Source organism: Macrobrachium nipponense, chromosome 35, assembly GCF_015104395.2.
Source record: "Macrobrachium nipponense isolate FS-2020 chromosome 35, ASM1510439v2, whole genome shotgun sequence".
NCBI lineage: Eukaryota > Metazoa > Arthropoda > Malacostraca > Decapoda > Palaemonidae > Macrobrachium > Macrobrachium nipponense.
The window spans coordinates 22,300,833-22,315,014 of NC_061096.1; the positions used below are offsets into that span (position 1 = coordinate 22,300,833).

At 41.1% G+C, this 14,182-nt stretch overlaps 1 protein-coding gene across 2 annotated transcripts in view; it reads right to left on the reverse strand.

Annotated features, from left to right (window-relative positions):
• Positions 1–14,182, reverse strand: part of LOC135208473 (mitochondrial amidoxime reducing component 2-like) — a 112,781-nt gene that overhangs the window by 85,172 nt on the left and 13,427 nt on the right. For both annotated transcript variants that reach the window (XM_064240699.1, XM_064240700.1), the window contains exon 5: positions 2,534–2,702. In XM_064240699.1, coding sequence (XP_064096769.1) covers positions 2,534–2,702 — 169 coding nt within the window. The remainder of the gene's footprint in view (positions 1–2,533; positions 2,703–14,182) is intronic.

A 14,182-nucleotide genomic window follows, 5' to 3' on the forward strand; every position in this document is an offset into this window, starting at 1 on the left:
CTTGACTTCTCCCAATTAATGTTAATGTTCAGGTCTTGACATGTTAACAAAAGCATTTAAAAGTGATAGTAAAGCTAAGCTGGGTTCAAGGCCACTTAGTCAATTGTCTAAACACCTTGGAAGCCCAAGTCCTGGTAGACCTCAGCAGCAAATGAAGCAAGGGTAGTGCTAATGACTTAGGGTTTATGGCTAATTTGATGACCATTACTGTGAACTGATGCACCCTGTCTGCCCCAAGGACTAATGAATTGCCTGGAGATGCTCTAGGCACTGGCTGATGGACATTTTCTTTTACTATTACATTGTGGACTAAGGCATCTGGAATTACTTTTCAAATGAAAATAGCTAATAACAAGTAATGGCTTTATGTTTTCTATGGCTACTGAAGCACAGAAACATGTACACTAATGGGATGGCAAAGCCTAAGACTGCCAACATTATAGTAAGTTTAGTTTGATGTTGAATTTAAAATTCTATTTAGTAAGAAAACTGCATGACCATTCAACAAATTATTTCATAAGTTGTTGGAGACCACTACACTCCACCAAATCCTCAGTAAGCCAGGTTTGCAACTCTGCATGTGACAGGAACACCAAAACCAATATTCTATTGAAACTTATGTTGAATTACATTGAAATTACAAAGATACTGGTGCCTCATGGACTTATCACTCCATCCAAGAAGACACCTTTGAACAAATAATTAAATAAAAATAAATCACACTAGTGTGTCACTCCTTTTATCTATTATATTATTTCACAGTCCAATGATTCCTGTAATCTGTGTTGCATCCTGAAGTATCAAAAATATTTCCTACAAGTGACTCCTCCATCTGTGCATTTCTAGACTAAAAATTGAGGCTTTCTGGCCTCCTTGAATATCTAATGTGTCTGACTAATAGTATTCATTTAGTTACTGCCTGCACTGTTTCTAATTTTCCTAGCATATTTAAATTGGGGTCTTTGTATGTCACTATATAAGTACGTATTGTCTTTTTTTCCTATTAGTAATTTGACATTTAATGTACCCAATATTTTCTTGGGTTTATCTTCAACTTCTATACATTGCTTAAAAGACTGCAAGTCACTATCTGTGGTAATAATGACTCACAGATATGTCTCTCTAAGAAAAGTCTATCTCTTTTACAAGCACATTTTATATGGTCATCTTTTTTTATAACATATTTGCATGACTTTGCATTTGTCTAAGGAGAATGACATCAGTCATTTGACAGTTCACTCACCTACTTTCTCAAGGTTAATCTTAAACCTGTTCAATATCTATAACATTACTAGCACTGAAGCCCTTTTTTGTATCACCAGCAAACTTGGTTTGTTTGCTAATCAACCTAAGTCCAGGTCATTCATGTAGCTAATGAAGATCAGGTCAATAGGCCAGTAGTTTCCTTGTCCACCCTTAGAATACTTTTTTAGAGTTCTGATGCAATCTTCATAACTTTTATTTGCCCTAAAGATGATCTGTAAGGGTCACAGAAGAGAGGAGCAAATTACCCATTGCTTCTTTATTGCCACTTGGGTGAAATCTATCTGTACCTAGGGGCTTGTTGTCTTAATTAACTTTCTTCATGTACTGTATCTCCATTTTTACAATTTCTTAACTTTTATTTTTTAAGAATAGCTTTAATAGATTTAAGTACCCTCAAAAAGTTGGTTTAACACTCCAAGGACAAGATAAGGCATAGTATCAAGGTCCTCCTTAACCATGCACACAAACAGTTGGTGAAACTCTCAGTTATTATTCTAAGGTCAATAGAAATTATTAATCATGGATGTTACTTTCCATAATGAAGTTGCAGCAAACTCATCAACTATGTACTTCCAATATAGTAGTTCATTGACTGGAATAATAGTTCTTGTCTCTTATGAGCATTTCAGGTCGTAAAAATCTGCATGCAGAGTAAAAAGGAGTGGCTTCAAATTGTTCATATGCACAGTATAAAATAGTTACAAATACTGGGATTATATATTGCATAGTGAAATGAGGATGTCTGGCTTTACAAAATTAGAATTTAAAAGATGTTGACAGTTTACAGCATAATTACTCCATAGGCAATGACATATATTATATATATATGTATATCTATATATATATATATATATTATATTATATATATATATTATATATATATATATATTATATTATATATATTATATATATATATATATATATATATATATATATATATATTATATTATATATATATATATATATATATATATATATATATATATCTCTATATACATATATATATATATATATATATATATAATATATATCTATATATATATATGATTATATATATATATATTATTAATTCAATTCTCTCCTTACTTATGCAATCTTAGATCTGTCACATTATACAGAGAAAATAACCATAAAATTTATGAAATAAACAATAAGTATTCAATAAGCAAAATTATATACACATCTCTGTAAAGAACATCTGAAATAGCAGCACTTCTTATAAATTTCTGGTATCTTTACTAAATACATCTAACAATTATGAACTTACATTATCATCCTTCTTCACAAGAGGAAACTTGCCAACAAAACTCTCTGTTGTTCTAGGAGAAGGGATAGTGGAATGGTGGAGTAAACGAGCTTTTTTCCCCAAAACATTCTCAAGCCATCTTGCAGCAGCTTCTCCACAGTCTAAACCTGGGGCAATATCTCCAAAAATGCTGTAAAGATTCAAAAGAGCCATTACATACAATGGAGAGAAATATCAACTTGTGAGCAGAATAATCCTTTTCACATACAAAATTTTTATGTGCTAATTTTGTTTACAAAGAAACTGAATGATGAAATAAATTAGGGAACAGTGATAATCAAATACAGTAATTCCCAGTTCACTACAGCTGTAACCAACAGTAAATAACTGCATACAGTATGCAAGTCATTTATTTTTGTTTGAGTAAGCACCAACTGAATAATGAATTTACTTTTAATTTTCCTTGTTTATAACTTATGAATAAATACCTGGGAGTGAGGGAATATCTAAGTGGTTTCCACTAAAAGTTTTCAGATCTTTAGTGAATGCATTTACAAGGAGAGTTATTACTAATGCACATAAGAAATTCTGATTCATACAAACAAATCCCTTACTTTACTACAATTTGTAGTACAGCATCAGACAAGCTTTGAACCATCAACTTATGAAGTTTCACAAGAAAAGATTATCCTTCATTAGAAAAATGAAATTAAATTTTCATTATTAAAATGAAGTTTTATGTATACTTTACCGAACAATTATAGAGCCGTGATTTCCACGAGCGGCAGGATACTAAATTCAAATTTAGCGCGTGGCGTCGCCAACACTGGTGGTGATGACGTCATCTCCCTACCACGCGCGGGAGAACCAGGTACACTGCCCAGGTGAATCCATTCTTTCTGCCCGTCCCGTCCGTCCACCTAAGGGGTAGGAGGGTGGGTATAATCATATTGTTCGTAAGTATACAATAAAACTTCATTTTAATAATGAAAATTTCATTTTTATTGTAGTGTCTTACCGAACAATTATAGAGCTGATTACACATTTATGGGAAGGTGGGATTCAGTGGACCACTAGTATTTTTAAATGGTTACATTTATTGCAATACCAGTAAACACTCAAGGTGTCTGTTGTACCTTACCTTGTAAGAGAGCTACAGCAGACTGTTACTGCCTCTGGTCGGTGCTCTTCTTACTATTGTAGAGGAATTGGAATTTGACCAAAGTTAGCCTCTACGGAGTGGAATCCTTCCGTAGTTCAAGCCGAGTCAAGGCTGACTGACGGAGGATAGTAACAACAAAGATTGCCCTTGCCCTGGGCTAAGACCAGAAATTCAATCATACAAAACATTTGTCACCAACACCAGATTTAAAAACATATATACCCAACCATTGTAAAATCTGACCTAACAGACTGGTGAGTATCCCAGGTACTCAGTACCCCCCAGCTTCCCTTGAACTCGACAACCTATTCAAGGTGAAAAGTTTAGCATAGAGGTGACGACCCCTGTGCCGTTTCTCCCAACACCATGCCAGAAACCGCCACCGGACCTAACGTTTTACAATTCTCGAAAACCGTTTCGATCTCTTTGAGATAATGACTCGCAAAAACCGAATTCGATCTCCAGAACGTGCTCTGAAGAATCGAAGCTAAAGATAAATTCTTTCTGAATGCTAAAGAAGTTGCCACTGCTCTAACCTCGTGAGCTTTAACTCTCAGAACGGAAAGATTGTCGTTCTCGGACTGCGAGTGAGCTTCCCTGATAAGCTCTCTAATAAAGAACGATATAGCATTCTTAGAAAGAGGACGAGAGGGATTTTGAACCGAGGTCCAGAGCTTAGAAGATTGTCCTCTAATACCCTTAGTGGCAAACAGATACTGCTTAATAGCCCTGACTGGACATAAGAGCCTTTCTTCCTCCTCATGTCCAACCAAATCAGATAACCGTTCCTTACCACAAAACTCCTCGGCCAAGGATTAGAAGGATTCTCATTTTTGGCTAGAAAGGTCAAATGATACCGAAAAATACAGCATTGCCTTGAGAGAAACCGACTCTTTTGTCTATAGCGTGCAATTCGCTGACACGCTTAGCAGAAGCTAGTGCAATAAGAAAGAGTGCCTTCTTAGTCAAGTTCCTGAGTGAAGCCGACTTCAAAGGCTCAAACGGTGGCCCCATGAGGAACTTAAGCACCACATCTAAGTTCCAGCCACTGTATCTTGCGGAAGCTTAGTGGTTTTCGAAAGACCTAATGAGGTCCGACAGATCTGAATTGGAGGAAATATCCAAACCTCGATGTCGAAAAACCGGAGAGAGCATGGCTCTATATCCTCTGATCGTCGAAGGAGCCAGTTTCTTAGAGTTCCTAAGAAATAAGAGAAAATCTGCTATTTCTGTTAAAGAGGTCGCAGAAGTAGAGACTTTAGCACTTCTACACCACTCTCTGAAGATTCTCCACTTCCCTTGATAGAGTTTGTTAGAAGACTCTCTCCTACAACGAGCGATAGCTTCTGCAGCTCTTCTTGAAAATCCTTTCGCTCTGACGAGATTCCGGACAGTCTGAACCCTGTCAGAGCTAGAGCGGGACAAGTTTTGGTGGAACCTCTTGAAGTGAGGTTGTTTTGAGTAAGCCACTTCTCTGGAGGAAGAAGTCTGGGGAAGTCTACTAACAACTGGAGAAGGTCCGGGAACCACTCTTTCCTGGGCCAAAAGGGAGCGATTAACGTTAGTGTTACATTGCTGTGCGACATGAACTTGTTCAGCACCTCTCTTATTAGACCGAACGGAGGGAATGCATAAGCTTCCAGACCCGACCAATCCAACAGCATTGCGTCCACACCGACCAAGCTAGAGGATCTGGGACTGAGAACAAAAGAGAGGAAGACGGTTGTTCCTTGATGTCGCGAACAGGTCTATTGACGGTCGTCCCCAAAGGCGCCAAAGTTTTCTGACAAATCTTGTTGTCCAAAGTCCACTCCAGAGGTAACACTTGCTGTTGACGACTTAACTCGTCCGCCAGGACGTTCATCTTTCCCGGAACAAATCTCGGACTAGCTGAACCTTCGCTTTCGTTTGACCCACAGGAGGAGATCCTTGGCTACTTCGTACAGAGAGAAAGACTGAGTCCCCCCCTGTTTCCGCACGTACGAGAGAGGCCGTGGAGTTGTTCGGAATGCACTGCCACTACTCGACCTTCTACTAAGCTCCCGAAACTGTCTGAGCCCCAAGAAAATTGCTAACAGTTCCTTTACATTTATGTGGAACTTCTTCTCCTTCTCCGACCAAGCTCCTGAAGTCCGTTGATTTCCCAGTTAGGTAGGGCTCCCCAACCTGGGTTTCCGATGCCGTCGGAACAGAAAAGGGGGGGGGAACTGTAGGTTTCGGGAAGGATTGGGTCGAAATCCTAACCCTTCTTCCAACCTTGTTCTTCTAGAGAGCCACCACCTTAGGTCCTCTCTTATTTGATCTGTGACAGGAAAGGTATCGAGTCTGGTTGTGTCTTCCTGCACCAAGAGGCTCTCAGGAAAAACTGCAGAGGTCTCATGTGCAGTCTTCCCAACGTCACAAATTTCTCCACTGACGTCAATTTGCCCAGGAGCCTCATCCACTGATTGGCAGAACTTACCTTTTTGTCCAAGAACTCCTGAACTGTCTCCAGACAGCCTTGAACCCTCTTCGGGGACAGAAAAGCCCGAAAAACTTGAAGCATTCAGAATCATCCCCAAATAAAGGATGCTCTGAGATGGAACCCAACTGGGACTTCTGTTTGTTGACCAGAATTCCTAACTTTCTGGCAAGATCCAGAGTTGTTCCAGGTCCTTCATGCACCCGACTCTCTGATTCCGACCGGAGAAACCAATCGTCCAGATAGAGGGAGATTCTTACTCCTAATATGTGCAGCCAGCTTCCTATCGGGGATAGAACCCTGGTGAAAACTTGAGGAGCGGTCGCTAGTCCGAAGCAAAGCGCCCGCAAACTGAAACACCTTGCCTTCGACATGAACCTCAGGTACTTCCGAGATTCGCGATGTATCGGAATGTGAAAATAAGCGTCTTGCATGTCCAGAGAGACCATCCAATCCCCCTGTCTGATGGACTCCAGAACCGACCGAGTGGTCTCCATATGAAATTTTGTTTTCTGGACATGCAAGTTCGGGCGCTCACATCCAAACCGGCCTCCAGCCCCCTGATGACTTGGGAACTACAAAAACGGCGATTGTAAAAGCCTGGAGGAAAATCCCCTTCTATCTGTTCTATCGCTTTTCTTTGAGAACAAGCGCTTCCACTTCTGCGGCTAGCGCCAGAAATTTGTCTGAGCCCGAGAGATGCCTGGAATGGAATTGGGCACAGGTGAGAGCGAGGGAGTGAAACGAGAGGAATACGATAGACCGAACTTGAGTACTTGCACTACCCAGGCTTCTGCTCCTCTGTTTTCCCATTCCTCCCAAAACAGAGTCCAGCCTGGCTCCCACTGGTGCATGAAGAACCGAGCTTTCATTTGAAGGTTTGTTAACCTTGGCCGAGGCCTTAGACTGAGGTCGCAAATTCGACTTCGGCCGAAAGAAGCGCTTGGGTTTTCTCCTCGAAAAGGCACTTGGCCCGAGAGGAGAAACCGGAAGGAACAGTCTCCACAGACTTTAGGTCTCTTAGTAGACTGTGCCAGTAAATCCGAAGTAGATTTCGTTATCTAGGCGCAGACGAAATTGACAACAACTACATCGTGCTGGAAAGAGGTTATCTTTCACAAGGAGCAAACAAGAGAGCAGACTTCTGTTGGGAAGTAAACCCTTTTAGAAGCAAGCAAGGAGCACCAAAAAGTTTGTTGCCTTTTCTTAAGGGTAACCAAAGGCGATGAGCGAAGCTAACTCATCACATCCATCCCTAATGGATTTGTGTCCGCACAGGACAGAACACCAATCCAATCCTCCGCTAACTCCTGAGAAAGAGAAGGACGTCTTCGATCTTGGCCGCTAAAGCGCCAATAGTCCAATCAAGGAAGCTAAAGACTTCCAAAAGTTTAAATTGATTCTTTACAACGTGGTCCAACTCCGGCGCTGTAAAGAAAACTTTCGCTGCGGCGAAAGCAGATCTTCTAGAGGAGTCGATTAACTGGAGAAGTCTCCCTGGGAGGAGGCAGAAACTCCAGAGAAGGAGCTTCCCCAGTTACATAAAACCTATACCTCTTACGAAGCAACTTTAGAGGGAGGTAAGCAAAAAGAGCTTCCCTAAGTCTCTTTTCATAGACATCCATTTCTCAGTCTCTTTACAACGAATGTCTAACCGCTTAGATAGAACAAGTTTTGGGAGGAGAGGGTCTGAAGTTTTCCTCCTCATCAAAAAAGTCGAAGTTTGGGGAGCGCGGACCGCTTTCTCAAAATAATCTGGATAAGATACCAGAAGAAATCTAAGGAGACGTGAATAACGACGAGAGGTGATGTGAATCCTCCTCCTCTACTTCTTCTTCATTCTCCGATACCGCCGAAGAAGTCGACGGAACTACAACCTGATCTGAAAATTTGGTTTTCGAACCACCCTTGGACTCATTCATCCAGTTGGTTAACATCTCTAACTGCTTGGCCAAAGGCGCCCAGAGACGAATCAAAAACAGTTAACTGAGGCTTGGAAGAGCCTAAATGTTCAGCAGGAGGCGGAAAAACTACTTGCGCCTCGCTCGGAGCCGCCGAAATTCGAAAGGCGAGAAACAGGCGCATCAGGCGTAACAGACGAAAAAGCCGCCTAAACGAAACACCCTTAGAACTGCTAGCTACAGCGCTAAACCACAATCTCTACTAGTAGATGGAGCCGAAAAGCACAGATTGAGGCGACGAACGAGCCGCTAACGGCCGCGGCGCAACCCTACTCTCAGGCTCCTTTATACCGCTTGACTGGAGGAGGCGAAGAATCGGCGCCTAAACGCCTCTTTAAGGGACGCAATTTGAATTTTGGCCTAGCCTAACTCCTTTCTTACTCTATAAAATGATATCTACCCACCTGTACGCTTTCTCCAACTCCAGTACACTCCAGAAATCACTTAAAACCACCAGCACCACAGACTTACGACCCCAAAAAACAACTCCTACCAGACAGAGAAGCTCTCCCCTACCAACCACACACCACCAACACGTGCTTTCTACTCCCGTGTTATTGTTTACATCCTGCCGACGCCGCCGCCATCTTGTCTATGACGTCACAGCCTATGACGTCACAACACACTTAAATACATCAACAGACACCTTCTAGAATCTACCACAGGTTGTCTATATATGGACACCCACCATATTTCAACAATGCATAATACCCATAACAATTATACAATATATAATCACACTTATCTATTACCCATAACAATTATACAATATATCATCACTTATCTCTTTCTCCCTCCCCTCCGACTGTTTCCTAACCTAGTATTCCCCTCTTATTTCCTTCGTCCTCCAACTCTTTACCCTCTACATAATTTTCTAATACATTCCCCTGAACTCCTGCTTAGTGCAAAATCATCTACGTGTGTACACAAAATGCCTTCCAATTTATTGTTCTTTTTCCAAAAGAATATATTAGGTTCTAGTCTACTTCTCTCACCTTGAAGCTCCTTCACTACTTTCACCACTTTACAATACCATCTTTTGCTGCCATCCTTGAGCCCATAGACTGTTTTCTTTCAACTTCCATAATCCCCTCCAACCATCTTCCCTTGGTGGCTTCAAGTACACTTCTCTTTGTATCTCGTCACCTTGTAAATATGCAGTTTTGACATCCAATGTATAACAATTCCAATTTTTCACCTTTATTATGGTTAGACAGAATTTTAAAATTTCAGCATTGCATGTGGGAGCATCCTTTTCCCACTCAGCCATTTCTTCTTCAAACCCTCTAGCTACCAATCTTGCTTTACATATCCTTTCCCCCCCTTTTATCTTTTCAGTTACTATCCATCTTGTAGATATAGCTTTTTGTCCAACATCATTTACCTCCTCTATACCTGGTTATCTCTCCAACTTAGAAGTTCTTTTTCTTTAGCTTCCTTATGCTTCTATTTTCAAATCCCAGCAACACCTCCTCTTCATCTTCAATTTTTTCTACCTGACTATAATCCCTCAAGTTAACCCACCCTTTGTCACCTGACTGTGAGTCTCGTATATTGTACGAATCAGCCCATGCTTGGCTTGATCTTTTTCCTGCAAGACCTAAAATAGTCCATTCTTCTACTTGTCCTGTATCATTGTTTATAGCCCTAACTCTATTTCCCTTTTTGAATTTTGGTATCTCTTCCATTACTCCCGCTTTCTATTGACCCACTTTGCCCGTTATCTTCCACTGTTTTCCTCTATCACCTCTCTTTCTATAGTCTCTTCGTGTCTGCATTCCTTCTCTCACCCATTAGCTCCTCTCCTTCCAGCCAATCTACTCTTTCCCTTCATTTGGGCCATCTGACCTACCTTTCACCCCATGGGATTTATCTATTCTAGCCGATATCTCTTCTGTATCTGGTGATCGTGCGTTGAATCCTTGTCACATGTATCCTAGCTACTTCTCTTAAAGAATCCCCATGTTTGACTATTATTGTTTTCCCCACATACTCCCACTACCTGAGCAGGTCCTCTCCATTCATTTTCATTTTCCCTCTTATAGAATACCTCATCTCCTACACTGCTTCTTCAAATTTATGTTCTCTGATGTTTTGTTTAGCGCTATTCTTATTTTATTACAGGACTCATTTTTTATAAATGCTTCTCTGGCTTGTGCATTGCATTCAGTGTGTCCCTTACCATACCCTCTTCCATCCCTTTTTCTCTGCTTGCAGGACTAGAACTTTCTTCTCCTATTAGGTTAGGCAGTGAAGGGTTTGTTTTTTTCCAAATACTATTGGTTGGGAGAGAAACCTCCATTATTCATTAAACAGTTCCTAGCACTCACTACCCATTTCAAAGCTAGGGACCAATCTACTTCCTCTTCTCCATCATCTTCCTTACACTTCCCTTGATCATGCCTACGGTCTTTTCACATAATCCGTTGCTCCACGAGATGTTCTGATGCTGTGGCTAATACTTTAATATTCCATTTTTCTGCCATCCTCCTTACCTTTTTTCATTTCTTTGAAATTCTCCCCCATTATCTGACAATATTTTGGAGGGTGCTCCAAATATAGCAAACCAGCACTCAAAAAGTATCTTTATTATAGTTTCTGGTTTCTTATCTTTTATCCAACAGGCCTGACAATATCTCGTTGCCATATCCACTATTACCAAGAACTTTCTCTCTTCTATCTCTCCCACATCCATCGCTACGACTTCATTGAACGTTTTACTCCAAGAAAAGCCTACTACCGGTTTTGGCGGGGTTTCTTTTGTATTTTTTACAAACCTCCAATTTTTAATCAGTTTCCGTTAGTAACTTTCTTATTTCCTCTTTTTTCTTTTTCGATTAACCCATTACTCCCATTGTGCTTCCTCTGTTAGCTTCCATATTTTATCTCCACTTCCATGACCAAACTGTAAATGTAATTTCTTCATTGTGTTCTTAATTTCCCTCGGATTCTTTCCCTTCCAACCCTCCAGTAATAATTCTTCTACCTTCCTCCTCCTTATAGGCACTCTTAAATGACCCTGTTCGTCTTCTCTTAACTCTACTTTCATTCCCCCTAATAGCTTCTACTATGACACAATTTCTTTCAAATTTAGGGTCATACCCATTTTACTCATGGTTTGCTTACCTATCAGCCAGGGTATATCACCTTGCAGAATTTCCGTCTTCAAATAAAGAACTTTCTGTTTTTAGTATCACAGGTATTTCTATTATTCCTCTGGACTTATAAGATGTCTCACCAAAATTAAACACTTTATTAGACTCTGTCCTAGTGTCCCTCATTCTCCTCAACTCTTCCTGACTCAAATCCATGACAATACGTGCTAGTCACAATTCCCCGCAAACTGTTGATTTACACCCTGTGTCCAAAATTGCATCAACCACCTCCCGTGATTGCTTCCACTATTTTATTAACTTCTCCTACATAAACCTCTTCTTCTTCTGTCCCATTTTCTGTTTTTTTTTTCCTTATTTTCTTCTAGTCTTGTTTCAGTTTTCTTCCTATTATGAAAATTCTGAGGACAATCCCTAGCCCCAATGCCATTCTGAGCTGCATATTGCACATACTGTTACCTTCCCTTCTTTGTTTATAGGATTTCTACCACCCCTTCCTCGGTTCCATCTTCCCCGATATCTTTGGTTTTCCTCCCTCTCCCAGAACTGGCATTGCCTTCTGACGAACCCCACCCATTCCCAGTTCCTCTTTAGTCCCCTAATCCCTCAAATAGTCTTTTCATTGTTTGCGACACTGTTCCGTACTCTAGCTTTTCTTGCCCACAAGCCGATAATACCATTTGTTTTTGATTTTCGTGAGATTTGCTTGCTCTATTACATGGATCCCCCTTGACTTCGCCTTCAGCGCGCCTTTCCCCATTGCTCTTTCACACTCAGATGCTGCCTTCTCGTATCTAATTAAATAGTCCGCCATATTTTCACTAGATTCTCTTCTTATTAGAAGGTATCTTTTTATTCTACCGTAATTCTCCATTACCGAGTCTTTTAGATAGGCTTTATCTAGTTTCTCTAGATTAACTTTGGACCCTCTGTACCAGTAAGTTTATCTTTATCTAATGCTTCCACTAGCTCTCGGGCTTTCCCTTTTAAGCTCATTCTCATTTCTATCGCCGGTATTTTGTATCTTCTCCATACAACAATAGCCAATCCTCTTTCGGCTTGACCTTTCCATTCTTTGTATTCTTCTTGTATCCCGCCGCTAAACCTAGGACATTCCCTTCTCCATCTAGTAGTCTCCCTTTGTTCACTGTCGGATCCAGGCATCTTTTGATCACAACCACGCTCTGGTACCAGTTTGAATTTTGGCCTAGCCTAACTCCTTTCTTACTCTATAAAAATGAATAATCTACCCACCTGTACGCTTTCTCCAACTCCAGTACACTCCAGAAATCACCTTAAAACACCAGCACCACAAGACTTACGACCCAAAAACAACTCCTACCAGACAGAGAGCTCTCCCCTACCAACCACACACCACCAACACGTGCTTTCTACTCCCCGTGTTATTGTTTACATCCTGCCGACGCCGACGCCATCTTGTCTATGACGTCACAGCCTATGACGTCACAAGCCTATGACGTACAACACAACTTAAATACATCAACAGACACCTTCTAGAATCTACCACATGTTGTCTATATATAGGACACCCACCATATTTCAACAATGCATAAAATACCCATACAATTTCAATATATAATCACATTATCTATACCTAACAATTATACAATATATAATCACTTCTATACCCATAACAATTATCATATTAATCACGCGAAACGGGCAATCTCGCAAGACGCCGCGCGACCGGAGACGAATCGCTTGAATCATTTGAAAGGCGTCTGACCGCAACACCTTTCCAACGCTTAACCGAGCCCTGTTGAGCGCAACAGGCTCAACAAGAGAGGCGCCTGTCTGTGGGCAATCCCGATCGACTCCCTTGGACTTCCGGTAATGTCTTCTCCCCGGTGCGGGGGAGCTGGACAGTGACCTTTGTCTAGGAGACGTGTCAGGACAGACAGACGCACCCTCAACTACACTCTTACCTGAAGCCGCTTTCTCCAAAAACGTCTTAACTGAATTACCAAGTTGCAAAACCGTATTCGCTAGTACCGGCCGAAAATTTCTGATCTAACCTCGATTCCAGACTGGCAATGGTGTCGGAAGAAACTACACGGGAAGCCGGAGAAGTGGGATTAGTAGGAGGAATAGGAGGTGTAGTTAAAGGAGACATAACAATTTGAGGAGAAACAGAAGGAACAGATGCATCGCAAGACGAAGCAGAGCTAAGTCTACTTTCCCTAAGCGCTGCTTTTCTAATTCTGTCTTTAGCTAATTTCTCCGAGTATGAACTAAAAAACTTCCATTGAGAATCAGTCCAATCACTACACCTCGTTACATGCTTCGATCTGCTGGAACAAAACCATGTTCCCCGACACTTAACACATTTAGTGTGAGAATCATACTCTAACTTGGATAATCTAGTTTTTACATCCTGAGATGCAAAACCTAACTCCCGACGGACTAGAATCCGACATGGCAACGCCTACAATAAAAACAAAGCAAAATACAACAACCCAAAAAAGAGTACTTCACCAATTCCGAAGATCAAATCCACAAGAAAAAAAGCGAAGCAAAGTCATCCAACCGCACCGACCACCGATGTTCACCGGACGCCGGCAGGAAAAGAATGGATTCACCTGCGGGCAGTTGTACCTGGTTCTCCCGCGAGTGGAGGGAGATGACGTCATCACCACCAGTGTTGGCGACGCCGACGCGCTAAATTTGAATTTAGTTATCCTGCCGCTCGTGGAAATCACGGCTCTATAATTGTTCGGTAAGACACTACAATAAAAAGCTTCATTATCCATTACATAAAAAATGTAACTGACGTCTACGGAACATGTAAACTGGGTCTGAACTTGGTTGTTGCTATGTCCTCCATAGCAGAGATACTCCAAACCTGTTTCATCTTCATTCCACAGATAAATAATGGCAATGGCTGCCTTTGGACATGACGTAGATGCAACAGCCCAAAAAGATGGTCATAAATGCTTGGAGTCCTAAGAATAC